Source organism: Barbus barbus (assembly GCF_936440315.1).
Source record: "Barbus barbus genome assembly, chromosome: 26".
NCBI classification, from domain to species: Eukaryota; Metazoa; Chordata; class Actinopteri; order Cypriniformes; family Cyprinidae; genus Barbus; species Barbus barbus.
The window spans coordinates 29,490,176-29,509,256 of NC_136754.1; the positions used below are offsets into that span (position 1 = coordinate 29,490,176).

The window sequence follows — 19,081 nt, forward strand, 5'->3', positions numbered from 1 at the left end:
CAGATTGATTTTTACAGGCTTCTTTGATCATATTTCCAAGGCTGCCAATAGTTTTGGCCATGTCTGTATTTTAATGTTACTCCTTCTTAATTAAAATTAAACAAAGCAAAGAACAAGTGTCTTATCATTTATTATAAAACATAGCATTATACATCACTTTGTTGTCCGCAACAAACAATGTTGATCAGCTGGTCCTTGTGGCGATTGAAAGAATGCCATCTTCTCCTGTTCCATTGTCGTCTCTTTTTTTGTAGTTTTAAATAAATGATCTGTTCTTTGACATTTATTTGCCACCGTCACAGCTGATGCTTTTCCAATAAGCTGCTTCTTCTTCGGCTTTTGCCTTGATACTGTGGGTTACACCAGCAACATGCCCATGGACACTGCAGACTAGCGGTTTGCATGTGTACTGCACGTCGTTGTGTATAACGATGCAGAATATAAATGAAAACTGACACACAGCCTACGACGTATGTCCGACGCAGAAGTATAAATCAGGCTTAAGCATAGACCTTCATATAGTAAATCAACTGATTATAAACTAAATAGATGTCAAAACTGACCTTTTATTGAGTTAAACTATAATCTTCTAAATACAATTCCTGAATGCTCATGGGTTGATCCTTGAACCGCATGCAAAAGTTCACAACTGAAATATTGTGGGTGCACAACATTCAACAGTTTGAGGCTTTTTATGCTGCATCTATTTTAAAAAGGTCATTTATATGTTCTGACAGACACCTGGAAGTGGATATCACACTATAACAAATCAGCACCAGAGTCCACAAAATATTAAGTATTTATATAAATAAATAAATACTTTTGTACTTTTTCACATCAAGTGCTTGTACTTTTTCACACCAGGCATTTTCAAGTCTGACAGTGATTGTCTTGGAATGTATTGTTCAAGGCGGAGAATTTGTACACAAATGGCACTTTAATGACAGTGGTGGATGCTTTAAATGCAAATAATTAAGAGAATAAACCTTTTAGTTTGTCATTGTCAGTGCTGACTAGCAACCTTTGAATTGATTGCACGCATTATTGGATACATACTTCAAGTAAATCTCCACAACACCTTAGAACCACACATGAAAAGAGCAAATGATTAAAAACATGACTGAACTTAGTGTTAAAGTCAGGTTTATTTGAATAGGATGCATAACAGCCGCTTTTCCACCGAAATTACCTGGAACATTTGTTCCATGAACTTTTTTCCCCCAGACCTGTTGCTGTCTGCGTTTCCATCGTGGTCTAAAGTACCGAGAAGATTAGACAAATAGTCTGGTGACGTAGGTCTGTGCGTGTTTCTCAATACCAAGTACGCAAATTTCGGATTGCATCCTCGGTAGTTCGGACTTAACAAATTCGACTTGGGAGTGTGAACAGACGGTAATTCTGCAAAGAGCAGCGTACTTGATAACGTCAGTCAGCTTGCCCCGGCTACTGCAATTTTCCTCACTGTGCTTACAATAAGATGAAATATAATATCAAACACCACTCCCTCTTTTAGGTTTCATTTAAACATATTAATAGCCGAAGAAATGTAGTTCAGGGAATGTACATATATTACAATGAAACAAAATATTATGTCAAACAGTATTGCCTTTTTAAAATTTTAGTTTTAACATATTAATAGATTAATAGAATAATAGAATAAAGAACAAAGATTACCTGTTAGATTTACCCAAATCGAATTACAGCTTATGTTTAACCACTACAGAGACATCAGAGCCAGCGGCAAATGTCAGAAGGACTAGCTGAGTTGAGGTTGCTCTCGTCGGGAAACATGAGCACAGAGCGCCCGTTGATCGTGTGGAGCTCATGTCTCTGAAATCGGTGAAGCACATTTTCAAATAGGCGCTGTCTTTATAAATAAACCGCATATTTGATATTTAAACAACTACATTCTCGCCTGAAACACTTTAAAAACACTTTCATGACACAATAACAGTAATATTTAGAAACAATTATGCGAATATGGTGGTTGAAATACAATGCAGCGTGAACTCAACCAATCAGCATGCTCAGCTCCCAAGTCCCGCCCCCGAAAGTTCCGGACCTTTGAAAAAGTACTACCTCGCAAGCTGGGAGTTTCTGAGGGGCAAATTTTTACCCGGAACTTTATTTAGATCCTGGTTCCTGCGGTGGAAACACCGAGTACCGGCCCAAAGTCCCTAGTTCCTGGGCAAAGTTCCTGCGGTGGAAACGGGGCTAATGAAATACATTGTTTCAAAGCAGATTTAGGGAAACAATTGCATACAAATAAGAACAGTAAAACGCAAAGTCTTTTTTCCACAACATACTCTACTAATTTTCCTACAGCAAGTCTTTGACTAATGCATAATGACTTGCAAAACAAGTATATTTTCTGTAGGAACTGATGATCGTTTGAAAGACGAGCATACTTAGAGTAGCAGTAATTACCAGTACACTAGCAAATACATACCAAAACTAATATAATTTTGAATGGAGAGATTTCTCACAAATAAAATTTGTCAGAAGACAGACATATTGTTGCATCTGTGTACCACCAAACAGTAAAAAGGTCTTATCTTCTGTTTTTTGTTTTTGTTTTGACAGATGGAACTGATATAGAAGATGACCCATCCTGCTCTTGGCCTGCATCATCGCCATCTAGTAAAGACCACACGTCTCCAGGCCATGTCGATGAATATGAATACGGTGAGGATGAAGGAGGTGCAGGCCTACCATACCCATGCCAGTTTTGTGCAAAATCCTTCAGTCGCCTGAGCTTCCTTAAGTGCCACGAGCAGTGTCACAGAGATAAACTTCCCTTCAGCTGCACATACTGCAGTCGCTTGTTCAAGCACAAGCGCAGCCGTGATCGACACATCAAACTTCACACCGGTGACAAAAAGTACCACTGTGGAGACTGTGACTCTGCTTTCTCACGCAGCGATCATCTAAAGATCCATATGAAAACGCACGCTGCCAACAAGCCCCATAAATGCCCAGTGTGCCGCCGGGGGTTCTTGTCCACCAACTCGCTTCACGGACACATGCAGGTGCATGAACGTGGGAAGGATGGAGCGAATACAAGGTCCCCTCAAGAGTGGAGGTTAAAAGAGACACGCAAATGCAGCCGCTGTGAGGAGGGTTTTGACATGCCTGAGGAACTGCAGAAGCACATTGCAGAAAGCCACCCAGAGTGCTCCTCTCCTGTAGGAGGGAGTCTAGAACCTGGCCTGCAGTGCATCTACTGCCACGAGCCATTCGGTGATGAAGGAACACTTCTGAGCCACATCGATCAGGTGCATGGGAGAGATGGAAAGAGCAATGCATGCACTGTTTGCTCTGAGCAATTCCCTACTGTAGAGGAGCTTTACACTCACATGGATATCCACCAACTCCCAGAGTCCAGCAATAGCCCCTCCGTGTTGCCCGTAGGTTATACTTCTGTTTCAAGCACTACCCCAGACTCCAACCTTTCTGTTGACAGTTCAACCATGGTTGAGGCCACTTCTGCAGTGCCCAAGACACGCGGGAGAAGAAAGAGGGCCACCCATAATAACATGTATGGGCGATCTGCCAAACAGCCAAAAATCGAATACAGCTGCATTTACTGCAACAAACAAGTTTTCTCAAGCCTTGCTGTGCTGCAGATTCATCTTAAGACCAAACATGTTGACAAGCCAGAACAGGCTCATACCTGCCAATTTTGCTTGGAGATCCTTCCATCCCTTTGCAATTTGAATGAGCACCTGAAACAGATCCACGACGCCAAGGATCCTTTGGGTGTACTTGCTAACCTGTCCGATGACCTGCTGCAGTGCAATTTTTGCCCAGAGGTTCTTGGAGATCTTAATGCTCTGCAAGAACACATACGGTGCTCCCATGGCTTTCCTAATCCAGTCGCCAAAGAAAGCAATGCATTTTTTTGCCCCAAGTGCTTTATGGGATTTTTAACTGAGGCCACTCTAGAAGAACATGTCAGACAGACGCATTGCGACTCTGGAAGCGTACAGTTTGATTCTCCTCTAGCGGTCACTCCAAAAGATCCCATTGTGGAGATCTACTCCTGCTCTTACTGTACCAACTCCCCCATTTTTAACAGTGTCATAAAGCTTAACAAGCACATAAAGGAGAACCACAAGAACATCCCTCTTGCCCTGAATTATATCAACAATGGGAGAAGATCTCTGCGAGTCCTGAGCCCCTCATCTCCAGTCTCTGTAGAACAAGCCTCGCTATTCAAACAGAACAGCACTTCCTTATGTTCAAGTGAGTTCATTTGTAACCAGTGTGGTGCTAAGTACACCAGTTTAGACCTTTTCCAGACACACCTAAAGACCCACCTTGATGGTGTCGTGCCACAGCTAACCTGTTCACAGTGCAACAAGGACTTTCCTAACCAGGAGTCTCTTCTGAAACATGTGGCTGCACATTTCACCATCATGTCCACATACTACATCTGTGAGAGCTGTGACAAGCAGTTCACATCTGTGGATGACTTGCAGAAGCACCTTCTGGATATGCACACCTTTATGTTTTTTCGCTGTACTCTTTGCCAGGAGGTGTTCGACTCTAAAGTGTCAACTCAACTCCATCTTGCGGTGAAGCACAGTAATGAGAAAAAGGTATACCGATGTACTTCCTGCAACTGGGATTTCAGGCTTGAAGCTGACCTTCAAATGCATGTCAAACATAGTCACCTTGAAAATCAGGGTTGTTCTCACCGTTGCATCTTTTGCGGTGAGTCCTTTGGCACCGAAGTAGAGCTGCAGTGTCATATTACCACCCATAGCAAGAAGTACAATTGTCACTTTTGCTGCAAAGCTTTCCATGCTGTTTATCTGCTAGAACGTCACCTTCGTGAAAAGCACTGTGTATTTGAGGGAAAGACCCAGAATTGCAGCACCAATGGATCCACATCCGGTAGCGGTGATTCAGTTGTCAAAGATGATGGAGAATTACAGGCCTTTCTGATCAACAGTCATGGAGGAACTGTTGCAGGGGAGTCTCATAACAGTCGGGATGGCAGCGAAGAAGACTTTGATACCTCAGAGATCATGTATAGCTGTGACATCTGTGGTGCATCTTATACCATGGAGTCTCTCCTAACCAATCACCAACTTCGTGACCATAACATTCGACCTGGTGAGAGTGCTATACACAAGAGGAAGGCAGAAATGATCAAAGGAAACCACAAATGCAATGTCTGCTCTAGAACCTTTTTCTCAGAGGGAGGACTTCGGGAGCACATGCAAACGCACTTAGGGCCTGTCAAACACTACATGTGTCCCATTTGTGGAGAGCGCTTCCCTTCTCTACTTACTCTTACAGAACACAAGGTCACTCACAGCAAAAGCCTGGACACCGGCAGCTGCCGGATCTGTAAATTACCTTTGCAGAGTGAGGAAGACTTCCTGGAGCATTGTCAGATGCATCCCGATTTGCGCAATTCTTTGACTGGCTTCCGCTGTGTGGTCTGCATGCAGACTGTCACCTCAACTCTAGAACTCAAGATCCACGGCACCTTTCACATGCAAAAGACTGGAGTGGCATCCACGAATCAACCAACTGCATGCTCAGCTGGCACAGCACTTCAACACAGTCAAAGCCAGAAAGTCGTCAAGTGTGCTGCATGTCTCAAAGAGTTCCACTCTAAGCAGGACTTGGTTAAACTTGACATTAATGGTTTGACATATGGTCTTTGCACGCTATGTGTCAATGCTGCTGGTAGCAAGAGCGCGAGTGTAAATGGAGGGAAGCAGCTGCATCAAGGGTCTCAAACCTTGATGGGTCCTGCTGCTGGGTGGACCCATGGGGAGAGCCTTAGCCCTGGTCTTGTAAAGGGAAAGACTGCCTGTTCTTCCTCATCGTCTTCATCAGTATCACCCTCTGTTTCCAAGACCCGCTGTTCCAGTTGCAATGTGAAATTTGAGACTGAAGCAGAGCTTCAAGCACACCTGCAGGCAGTGCACAGAGACCAAACACCAGAAGCTTTGTTACGGACCCCCGATGGCTCCCCCATGTCACGAGTTAGCCCAACCCAAAGTGACGAGGTAAGGTGTGCCTTATAGTAAACTTATACAGTGCATATTCAGTACATTTGCCACATTAATAGTGATAATTATTGTTGCTAATGAATTTTTATTGGGTTGTACTATTTACATAATAATGGTTATTTTGATGGTCCCATTTAGACATACTGTTGACTATAAGTTACTTTACAACTACATGTCAACTAACTCTCATTGGTGGGGGACCATCAAAATAAAGAGTTTCCAAAAGGAGATGCAAAAACACATTTATAAGCGACATGCATTTTCTTGTTTCAGCATCATTGCCCAACACAATTAATTTCTATTTGGTGGTTCTTTTTTCCCAATGCTTAGAAGAAGACTTACCAATGCATCAAGTGTCAGATGGTCTTCTACAGTAAATGGGACATTCAGGTCCATGTGGCCAATCATATGCTAGGTAAGACTGTTTTAATTGGATCTGTAAGATGTGGCTAAACATTTGTCAATTCAATTTCAATGTCATGTTTGTGTATTGCTGTTAAGTATGATCATGTAACTTGTTCGCCATTTGGATCTTTTTATTTATTACACCTTTAATGGTATTACTGGAATATGACTCTTGGATATAGTCAAGGACAAAACAGGGTTGTAAAACTTAAATGTGGTTAAATAATGCAGTTTGAGTGTTTGAAAAAAAAAAGGATCAAGGGAACAAAATGTCAGGGAGGAATGTTGTATTTCAGGAAAATAACAGATTTAGTCAAGGGTCTTATGTGGTTATCTTCTCTCCTGTTCTTTATTCATTACTAGATTTATTCCTATTCATGATTTGTTGTGTTTTATGGCAAGAGAATGTGTCAGAACAGAATTGCCTCTCTGCTTGGGAGAAGCATGTTCCATTTTTCTCAATAGATATAGAAGCTTTCAGTTTTCAGTTGGTTCTGCTGATTCGTGTTCTGTTGCAGTCTCCCATCAAGTATGTGTAAATCTGGACTGTAATTCCCTATAAACCAGCATGTGTCAAAACTGCAAAGAGAAAAAGCAAAGTCCATATTTGAGAAGCTTTAAATATCCTTTTCCCTTGGAAAAAGGGCACACTTTCTCCTGTTAATGGCCATCTGTATAGATGCAGTGAAACAGGGGGCCGCGGGGTTATCTGCGCTCAGCTGTCAGTGTTATTAGCCTATGTAATGGAGCGGGTGCTATGCTCTTCAGGGTGTTGTTTCTAGGCACATGTCCATGCTTTATTGCCATCAATAACTCTAAATATGTAGAGAATGGGATGCCATTAAACATGAGCACAAAAGCCAGTAGGTCATTGTAACCTGGCCTTGTGGTTCGTAAATATGAAAAGGTGTGCTTTGTGCCTTTTTTCCTGGCAGATTTGATTCACAGTCATAAATATTGCTGATTTCCACAGAGACATCTTCCAGAAGGCAATTGGATAAGGTAAGGAGGTGGAGGTAGGTGTGAACTGGACAGTAGGGACTGATCTTGGCCACAGGAGCACTAAAGTGCCTGCGGATAGAAACTCACCGTGTGATCGGCCCAAATCCAGATTTGCTGTTTAGTTGTTTACTCTTTTGTTGAAAGTCTTCCTTTCGTTTGACTCATGTGCATGATCCAGCCAGTGACACTTGATATGTCAGAATATCCTCAACATATTTCAGATTTTATGAGATCAGGCAAAGGGAAAAAGGGCAAATTTCCATCCTCCTCTAAAGCATTTGCCAAGTTGGTGGGCCACCTTCTCAAGGACGGTCACACATGGGCGTCCTGCATGTGGCGTGAGGTGGGGTAGCTGATTACAGGGGCTCATGCTGAAGCAGCAAACACATCCAGCCTTGTGTCACTCCGGCACTCCATGGGGAGCGTATGGCCTGGGCGGCCCAGCCAGAGGAAGGTGGGTGAGGTGGATGGCAGAGAGCAGTTGGTGCAGGCTTGGAGCAGTGTAGGATGCACATTTGTTGTCCAGCAGGCCACTCTGTGTGAAGCAGCGCTGTGGGCTGATGTCATGCTGAAAGGAGAGAGGAGAAAATCTTCTGAATAAAGAAGAGGAATGAAGTGGATAAACAGAGCAGTGGAGAGACATTATTGTCGATGACGTTTATTATGGTGTGTAACATGTCCTGTTAGTGAGTTTTATTTAAATTGATCATCAGATTGATGCTTGCTTCATTAATGCCAGTCAGATGAAAAAAAATAATAATTTCTTTACAATATTCTATCTCATTTTGTTGGTCTTTCCAAACAGGCACTCATTTGAGCACATCCTTTCACTCAGTAAGAAATTCCTGGATACATTTTTGTTATGTACAGTCTCTTCCATAAGTATTGGAACAGTAAAGACAAAATCGCTCTGTTGGCTGTGGAGTCAAGACATTTGCAAATATGATCAAAAGATGAATATGAGACAAAACTACAGAATGTCACATTTTATTATTAGCCGTTTCAACACATACATGTTTTATCAAATAAAAAGAACAGCACTGTTATCAGAAATCACTCTTAACAGATGAAAGGATAGTACGACAAAGATATTTCCTCATTGGACATTCAAACTAATGTTTTATTGTGAATATGAGATTGATCTGAAGAATGAATGCTGTATCAGATGCAGGTAATCACACTTGCTCATTCAGTCTCTCTCTCATAATACTTTACTACACATAATACATTGCTTTTAATACAATGATACAATAAGCTTTTAATGAAGCAAGTCAGTGTTCCTTCGTTACTAGTTCTAAAGTGATCTTTTGGAATTAGTAACGGAGGCTTGGGCTCAGCTATTCAACTGTCAAACTGAGATTTCAATCTGTGGCCGAAGGAAGTAGTTCTGCACAAACGGTGGCTTTTAAAGACACTCTGTTGTTGTTCCTAATTCATTTACACACTTGTGCAAAATACGTGCCTATGTATTAGCATTAGTATTTACATTTACATTTATTCATTTAGCAGACACTTTTACCAAAGCGCCTTACAATTAGGGAATATATCAAGTGATTCATCTTAAAGAGGCAAATAGAAACAGGACGTGTTCGTTATACCAAGTTTCAGGCATTGTTCAAATAAATTCAAGCTAGACTGGGGATTAAGTAAAGAGAAGCAAATTTTTATTTTTTTATGTTTTTTTAAGATGAAGTCAGATGGTGATGAAAGAGATGTGTTTTCAGCTGTCGCTTGAAAATTGTCAGGGAATCAGCATTATGGATGGCGATGGGAAGACAATTCCACCAGCCAGGAACGGTGAATGAAAATGTTCTGGAAAGTTATGCTCACTAGTAGATCTTCTAGAGGGAATGAAATTTCATAATAGTGAGTGGAAGTAGGCAGGTACTGAGCCTGTGGCTGTTCTAGTATACTTCAAATCTTGGAAGTATGTTTTTTTTGTTGTTGTTGTTTTTTTTGTTGTTTTTTTTTTTACTGCACTTGCAGTTAATATTAAATAAAAGGCTTAAGGCTTGTAATTGATATAATATTAATTAAAAGCCAATATTTAAAGAAAGTTCAAGATTCAAGATTCAAGATTTTTATTTGTCACATACACAATTATACAGAGTATAACCAGGAGTGAAATGTAGGTCAGGTCCGCTCCAAGGACAGTGCAATTATATAGAATACAAATATTAAGATAAAGAAAAGTAGAAAAAGAATAAGAATAAATAAAGAATAAAATAAAATAAAAGATTAAAAAAAATAAAATATAAATGTGCTGGTCAGTATGTTGTTGACTTAAATAGTAATAAAGAGGAATGTGCAAAAAGAATGTGCAAAAAAGTTGTAAGGGTTATTTAAATAGCAGCAATATGAGGTAGAGAAAAATTATGAATAGCTTATTGATATGGTGATATTGACATGGAGTCAAGTGATGTTATGACACAGAGTTAGAGTTTAGGAGCCTGATGGCCTGGGGGAAGAAGCTCCTCCTAAGTCTCTCAGTTTTTGCCATCAGGCTACGGAAGCACTTACCAGATGGAAGCAAAGTGAATAGACGGTTACCAGGGTGATTTGAGTCCTTAATGATTTTGACAGCTCTATTTTTTCAGCGTTTGAGGTAGATGTCCTGCAGAGAGGGGAGAGCAGATCCTGAGATGCGCTCAGCTAAGCGCACAACTCTCTGTAGTGCTTTGCAGTCCTGATTGGAGCTGTTTCCATACCACACTGAGATGCACTGAGTCAATACACTTTCTATGGTCCCTGAATAGAAAGTTTTCAGGATTGCTGGTGAGACCCTGAATTTCCTCAGCTGTCGCAGATGGTACAGTCTTTGCCTGGCTTTCTTAACCTGTGTTTGGATGTGTGTAGTCCAAGTCAGGTTCTCTGAGATGTTTACACCGAGGTACTTGAAGCTACTCACCCTCTCCACAGGGGTCCCATTGATCATAAGAGGAGTGTAGGGCTGCTGCTGTCTCTTCCTGAAGTCCATGATCAGCTCTTTAGTTTTGCTCACATTCAGAGAGAGGCAGTTGTCCTGGCACCATGATGTGAGTCTGTCTACCTCATCCAAGTATGCGGTCTCATTGTTGTTGGAGATGAGGCCCAGAACCACAGTATCATCAGCGAATTTGATGATAGATGTGGAGCTGTGAGAGGACACGCAGTCATGCGTGTAGAGAGAGTAGAGCAGGGGACTCAGGACACAGCCCTGTGGGGCTCCTACGTTCAGGGTGATGGAGTTTGAGGTGAACTGGCCAACTTTCACCACTTGAGGTCTGCCGGTGAGGAAGTCTTGAATCCAGTCACAGAGTGAGGAGTTTAGGCCGAGGTCTTTGAGTTTAGAAGCCAGCTTGATGGGGACTATAGTGCTGAAAGCTGAGCTATAGTCAATGAATAGCAGCCTTACATAATTCCCATTGTTGCTGTCCAAGTGTGTGAGGGAAGAGTGGAGGACATGAGAGATGGTATCGTCAGTGGATCTATTTGGGCGATAGGCAAACTGAAGGGGGTCCAAAGTATCGGGTATGGAGGAGCAGATGTGGCTCTTTACAAGTCTCTCAAAAACCTTCATGACTATAGATGTGAAGGCAACTGGGCGATAGTCATTCAGGCAAGAGGGTTTATTGTTCTTTGGCACAGGGATAATGATGGATTGTTTGAATGAGGTGGGAACCACTGAGGTAGCAAGGGACTCATTAAAGATAGAAGTGAACAAACCAGCGAGCTGATCAGCGCAGGACCTCAGAACACGGCCGGTTATCCCATCAGGTCCGGCTGCTTTCCTGATGTTCACTTTCTTTAGCGCCCTCCGAACCTCATCCTCCGACACGGTGATTACAGGATCATCGCTGCTCTGTCTGCTGCTTCCTGACGTGCTGGATGGCAGAGACCCACCGCCGCTGTTGCGATCGAAGCGGCCGTAGAAGATGTAGTATATATATAGTCGGCCAGCAACGGATCTGCTCTCACCTCCGCGGAGGATTTGTTTCCAAAGGCACAGATGGTCCTCAGTCCCTGCCACAGCCGTCGAGAGTCATTGAGCTGGAAATGAGACTCAATTTTCTCTCTGTATCTGTGTTTGGTGGCTCTTACTGCGCGTCGGAGAGCATAGCACGATGCTTTGTACTCGCTCGTATTCCCGGTCAGAAGAGCCTCATTGTAAGCGGCAGTGCGTGTGTTAACCGCAGCACGGACTGTTCTGTCCACCCACGTTTTCTGATTGGAGAATGTCCTTATCGTTATTGTTTCTGTAGCTTGCTCGGTTAGCGTGTTTACGAAGCTTAATGCTACATCCATGAACTCACTGACGTCAGAAGAGCTCGCCCGGAACATGTCCCAGTCGACATCATCAAGAGCCACCTGCAGCATAGCCTCTGAGTGGGAGGACCAGCGCGTCACTACTCTCTGCACCGGAGGTTCCTGAACGAGCCTTTGTTTGTATTCCGGTGTGAGGAAAATGGCGGCATGGTCCGATTTGCCAAAAGCCGGTAATGAGCGGGCTTTGTAGGCATTCTTAAACTGAGTGTAGCAATGATCCAGTGTGTTTGGTCCTCTAGTTGGACAGGATACATGTTGATGAAAGTTCGGCATGATCTGCCTGAGGTTGGCTTTGTTAAAGTCTCCCGCGATGATGAAGGCAGCGTCAGGATGTTTGTTAGTGTAGCCGCTGAGCACATCGTGATGCTTAGACAAAGCCAAGCCTGTGCCTCTGCCTGTGGTGGAATGTAAACAGCAGTAACTATTATCGATGAAAACTCCCGGGGCAGATAAAATGGGTGGCAAGTAATGGAAAGATGTTCCAGATGAGGGGAGCAGGAACGCGACAGAATGGAGATATTCCTGGGGTCACATCATTTCTTGTTAATCATGAAACATACTCCTCCACCCCTGGATTTACCGGCCTCTGCTGTTCTGTCCATCCGAAAAACAGAGAAGTTATCACTCGGCATTACAGCGGTGTCCGGGACCGAGGACGAAAGCCACGTTTTGGACAAACAAAGGATATTACAGTCCCTTATGTCCCGTTGGAAACTAATCCTGGCTCTAAGATCGTCCATCTTATTCTCCAAGGATTGGACATTTGCGAGCAGAATGCTTGGACGAGGACTGTGAGCCCTTTTCCTGATCTCAAATCCCAGCGCATTTCCCGCTGTGTTTCTTGATCCTTCGCCTCGGGGGATTATTGTTTATCTCCGCGTTCCGAAGAATCTCCAGAGGCCATGCTGGATTCATGGCTAAAGTGTCCTTGAACAGGTTGGTGTAGCGGTTTCCAATGTCCAAAAGTGTCTCTATGTTATAGGTGATCAGTGCCGATGTGAAATGTGTAAAAAGAGAAAGTAAAAGTAAGTAAAAAAGTAAATTAAAGCAAAATCTCAGCGGAGCGGCCTGGACGGCGTCCGAAGACAGCGGCGCCATTTTGGTTCATTTCAGTACACTACACACTTGTTAATTTGTTAATGTCAAGTTACAAGTTTTACTTAAAAGTACATGTATAGAATAAACATTATATTTTAATATTTGTTGTTGTGCTTTAAAGAAGTACAATAATTTTGATGTGTTTACTAACACAGTAAAGCACATGTAAGGTACAGCATTATAATTTTAACTGCAGTTTGTTATTAAATACTACATTTAAAGTTAATATATTTTAAAAGTACTGCATTGCAACAATAATTAAAAATGTGTAATGCCACATAAGTTTCAATAGAAATGACATTAAAATATATGTAAGTTTAACATAAATGTTTCTCAGTAAATTCAGCACTACACTTAAACCTCATTTAAAAAACAATCCAATTTATTGTGAACTTACATATAAAGATGCACCCAAGTCCTACTTAAGAGGGCAAAAAACACTCAACTAACTGCATTTAATATATATTTAAACTATAATACATTTTTATTGTAGTAAACATTCATTTACATTCATTGTCTGAAAACATTACATTCAGTTCTTATTCATTCATATTCTTTTAAAGTATATTATTTCCATAATAAGTTCTTTCTTTAAATGTGTGCTGATGTGTACTTCTTCACAAGGGCACACAGCAACTGTTACACATGACTTGATATGTATTCTGTAGATTTTTAGAGGTCTCTGTGTTTGTTGCGTTTCTTGGCTCAGTTTGGTTTCTCTTGTTTTTCTTATTGCTTTGGCCCCCTGGGCTCTGCTGGTGAACAGGATGCTGATTAGTGAACTCTCTCATTGAAGTCCTTCATGATGCCCTCTGGCTGCAGTCATGGAACTCTGTGGAATGTTCCAGAGTGTTCTAATAAGATTCAGGTGCTTCAAACAAGTGAACACACGCCAGATCTTTCCCAGCTCCCAGCACCTATAAACGAAATCAACACCAGGAGCTGAACTTCATCTGAATACCCTATAGAGCTTTATATTCATATGTACCATAACATTTATCAAATCAGCTTAGTCTTTATTATGATTGTGTTTATGCTAATGTTGAGTTGGAACAGTTGGCTTGTAACAAACATTGATATCAGTTCAAATTGTGTACATGCATATACATACAGCAATGTAAGCAAATACTTTTTATGTAAACCCCACCACCATCATACCTAGACGTCAGTATTTTGGCCATTTTGAATTGGCTCAACCTTCTTTATATGTTCTGACAGGGATTTTATTGTTTTAACAGCTTGTCCCAGACTTTTTTTTTTTTTTAAAGGATTATTGTTCTAAAATCCATCATTCATATTCATCTCGGACGCCATGTGGATGAGAAATTATACAAAGTTTTTTTTTTAATTTGTGGCGTATCACTTTTATTACAGAGGAGTGTTAGTGTAAAACATTCTTGAGATGAGATATGAGATATTAACCGAAGGTGAAAAATGAAGGTTAATATCATATAACCTGGTGAGTTAAATGTTTTTATTATGCATAATTTTCAAGCAATATTTTTTTTCAAAGTTTGCTAAATGTGTGAATATATGGTTAAAATTGTACTGTATGTATTTACAGTGCATCCAAATTTTAAGAAGTCACCCATAGCAAGACAACAGTAATCCATTTTAGTCAAAAATGTTTGTAATGTGATTTTCAGCATCATTAATTCCAACGCTATGAACATAATTATACATTTGAACAATTTGAATAGTGTTAGTATGAAAATTGCACAGTAAAAATGTGTTTTCTTGAAAGTCCATATAGAGCCTAAAGTGCCTGTAGTTGAAGAAACGCCCATATATAAAATAAATAAATAAGCTCCATTGATTAGTGTTGTTGCTGCATGGTGTTGAAATGCCCTTGAAAGAGGACCATCAGCATTTCATTACCCATATTGCCTCTCCCCCCACACACACCTTGAGACTCAAACCTGAAGCACTCTCTTTCTTTGATTAATTTTTTACATTTCTAATTACTAATTAACTTGAGAGATTTCTAATGTAGTCCTCCTTCATTGAGGTGCATGGAGGACAACAGATCATTAGCTTCAATAATGAATGTGGATGGGGCAGATAATGGCCTGTGATATGCCCACACTGACAGCTGTATTCACAAGACAAAGGTTTCTGTGAAATACAGTGAGGGGGATACAGAAGGAGCAGCTTCTGTTGCTCAGATGTTTTATGTGTTGATGTGAAAGGTTTATCCAATTTGTTTTTTTCTTAATAATTAAGCAGACATATTTAGACACATTTCATTATTATTAATATTGTTGTTGTTGGCAAGTTGACAGAATCCTGGGTTGTTGTCAAAGCATCAGAGCTCAATCCAATCCTGCTAATCCAACACACAGATCCAAATTAATTTGGTAGGAATTAACAAAATCATCTACCATGATTTTTTTCTCATCTGTAGACAATTTAAGAAGAAAATGTCTGCATGCTTCTAACTCTCACTCTTCTAATAACAAATTCTTTCATTTAAAAATCACCGTTGTATTTATTTTACAGTGGAGCTGCATGCACATATGTTGTGTGTGTAGATGCCATATATAAGGCTTTCTGGAGGACTTTTGTGTATGTTTTTATACATTTAGTTTAAGTAATAACTTTAATTTATTGATGAATCATTGCCTTTTTTGCATGGAAAATATTCACACATACAATAAAACTCTTTTCACAAATATGACAGGTCACCCCTTTCCATCTCGTTACTGCAATAAACATTTTTATTGGGTTTAGACATGAATTTAAGCATATGCATATAGAAGGCCTTTGTTGTTGTAATATCTTTCATCTTAAAAGGTTCAGATCTACTGAAATGCGTATCTAGACAAACATTCCCCCGAACAAAACATTTCTGTGGAAAAAGTGTATGTTCATTTGGGAAATCATTTCGAAGTTAAAGTCATTTTCAAGGTTCAGCAGCGTGGCATGCTCAGCATTTCCCATCATTAAGAGCATGAAGTGTTAATTGCAGTTTGATCTCATTAGTGATTAGAGTCATTTTGTTTGAGCATCTGAACATCTCTGATGAAGACTCATCTTCTCGCTTCTTAATGGCAGCGTTGCCTGCCGGTGTCTACTACCTCTGCCGACTTTGGGGAAAGATGCTTACGTTGTAATGATTATTATCATTAAGAAGTATGAAGGTGCCAAGCGTTGGTGACCCAGCTGTTCATTAAAGCAGGTTTTTTTTGTATCCGGAGTCAGAGCATCCACCCATGAGCAGACCTCCACCTGCGCAAAGTCCATCTCTGTCCACATGACACCATTAGCTCTCTTCTTTGACCTCCACACAAGTCTTCTTCATGTAATATCATCAACATCATAATTCGTTCAGAATAAACATCATTTAATAGCATTTTTGTTATATGGATTTGAATGGGAATATTTGCCCTGCCAACTCTGCTTTAGAGTATAATTTTAATTAAACAAATCTGTACTTATAATTATTACACACTGTAGTTAGTTGAATAACTGCTTGTAGGCTATCTAATATCTATCTTGCCCTACTAGTGGCCAAACATTTTTGCATTCAGTCTGTGCTTGTCTTTTAACATTTACATTGAATTTATGAATTTGGCAAACAGTTTTACCCAAAGTGAACTGCATTGCATTCAAGATAAACATTTCAAAGGTTCATGCATACCCCAGGAATCGAAACCATGACCTTGCTGATGCTGGCGCCATGCTCTGCTGTTTGAGCTACAGGAACCTTGTTAATACACAATGCCAAGTTAAAAATAGATTTTGCAAATTCATCTTGCGACCCTGTGCATTCTTTTATGTTGGGCTTTGTTTAGGTGTTTTCAAATAGAAAAAAAATGCATCCTATTAGAACACTTTTTTTAAACGTGTGCAAATGACTAATCGTTTAGTCAACTAACAGACTGTTTTTCACAGCAATCATAAGTGGACAAGATCTATTTTAACTCCTCTGTCCATTTATACCCACACAAGATTGCATTGCATTCTTACAACTATCCATGCATTTCTTTAAAAAAGCCTGATAAGAATAAGAATAAGATTGTATTTCTTGATTAATCTAATTATTTATTATCTATATTAAAAAATAAATAAATAAAGCTCTTTGGAAGCCATGTACAGAACTGTCACTCGAGCAGAACCCTTTCAAAAGGAACTAATGTATGTACTTCTAAACTGCTAATATGTACCTTTAAAGTACTAATATGTACCATTTAGGGCTAAATAAGGTTAAATTATGCACCTTTTAGCTTTTGTACCTTTGGTTATGTACCTTAGGGTTGTGCCTTTTTTTTGAGAGTATTCCTTTAGCTAGACCCGTTGTTACCTTTCAGATAAAAAACACATTCACATCCTTATGCATGTGTAATAAACTGATTATGCTGTTGATTAAGATTTAAATGAGTATTCAGCAAAAGAGGATGAAAAATAAGTATAAGAGAGGGGATCATAAAAAATATTGTAATATTATTGTGTGTTTGTTATATTGCTAGGGTGCTTGTTCAAACGGAGGTTCTGATAACCCTGTCAGGGCTTATTTTGCTGTAATGGCTGTCTGTCTAATCACTTACATACCTGTCATGCGTATACGGTTTGCCATTCGATTCTTCTCTCCTGTCCTCCGGGCTGTATCTGAGACCGCGGGTCCTGACGCGGCCAGCCTGCCGGTTGTTTGCCAGCTCGTGTGTCCGTGTGGAATTGAGGTGGTATGAAAGCAGTGCAGTGGTGTCCCAAGCTGCCCGTTTGCTTGCCTTCATCAGCATTCCACCGATGAGAGTAATTAAAGCTCAAATTAATTCTGCTGTAAGCAGACGAGCCGCTGAATAACTGATATTGGAGGCGCGATGATGAATACGCCACATCAAGGGTGAAGCCCTGGAGACACTGCAGAAAAAAGACATCTCCTTTTGTCTGCTCTCATTTTTACTCTGGCTCAGTTCCATAACCTAGTGAGCTGCCTTACTGCCTACATGGACAGATGCCTTCTTAGGCCACGTCCTAACTGAGATGAAACCTCAGGTTTGGCACGCTCTATTCTACATAGGTAGCAACATAAATAGTTCTTGTGTGAAAAAGACTGTAGACTCACTTTACGAATGATTGAATATAATTTGAAGTCAGCGTTTCTGAGCTACTGCCACCACTTATTGCCAAAACAGACAGATTGGAATTGACTCTACAGAAGGATTGTAACACCATTCTTCCAAAAAATATTCCCTCATTTGGTGTTTTGATGATGTATAACACATTGGTCCAAAATCTTCCATTGGGCTGAGATCTGATGACGATGAAGGCCATAACATATGACCCATCCCCAGTGGAGCCAACCCATGCCAACAAAATACCCCCCACATCATAACAGAGCCACCGGATCCCAGAGAATTTCCTATAATTTGTCACCCATGTTTGAATATACTTTATATTGCTCTGCATATATGTGACCTGCGCTGGCAAAATGAGTCACAATGAGCAAATTTTCAAAAGGTGAGTTATTTCTATTTTCACATTCACATTCTCGTTAAAATACCTTCAAAATGATGTATGATTGGTTGGAATCGGAGGAAAAATGTCTATTTGTCTATTTATCGGGGGAATGGCGTGCAGTCGCCTTTATGCGGGCGCTTCGGATGACAGAGAAAAGGTACTCCTCTCAGAAAACGTACAAATAAAGATCATTTTAGATGTTAATTGCTATTTGGAGCATTGGGATCGCTAGATGAGGGCTTAATGAACACATTTTTATGAAAACCTCAAAATCGGCTAAAATTGATATTTTTCACTTTTTTTGCATGTAGCTCGAAATGAGCCCGTGCGCATTCATTTTGCCAGCGCGGGTCACATATATGTTTTGTCTGCAGCCTGTGGCTCCCTCTACAATATCCAGTTGGAGGCACCTTACCCTGTTCTGCTGGAAAACTGCGGCCAGATGGAGGAATTTGATTAAGCAGCAGTGGAAGACCAAATGTTCCGTTGGATCCAGAGTCGGCCTGTGAGAGAGATCGTGTGGGGGGTGTTGAGTAGGAGTCTAAAATGGCCTTCTGGTGCGAGTGGGCCAGCGCTCTTTCCAGAAAGAGGCAGCCGCTGGGGTGCAGTAATGTAGAAGCCCTTTTCCAACAGCCAGCTGGGCCTTTTAGGAGCTGCTATCCCCACAGCAGATACCCAGCAGCCTCCGAGCAGCTTGACTTCACCATATGTGGAGGTTTTTTAACGCTCCACCTGGTTTCCCGGGAGGAAGTCGTGCCGCTGGGATGCCAGGAGCAGGT

At 40.9% G+C, this 19,081-nt stretch overlaps 1 protein-coding gene across 2 annotated transcripts in view; it reads left to right on the plus strand.

Moving 5' to 3' along the window:
- The window catches only part of LOC306846248 (zinc finger protein 521-like), a 96,899-nt gene that overhangs the window by 42,836 nt on the left and 34,982 nt on the right, over positions 1 to 19,081 (plus strand). For both annotated transcript variants that reach the window (XM_079379480.1, XM_079379479.1), the window contains exons 3-4: positions 2,584 to 6,029; positions 6,363 to 6,447. In XM_079379480.1, coding sequence (XP_079235606.1) covers positions 2,940 to 6,029; positions 6,363 to 6,447 — 3,175 coding nt within the window. In that variant the 5' untranslated portion in view covers positions 2,584 to 2,939. The remainder of the gene's footprint in view (positions 1 to 2,583; positions 6,030 to 6,362; positions 6,448 to 19,081) is intronic.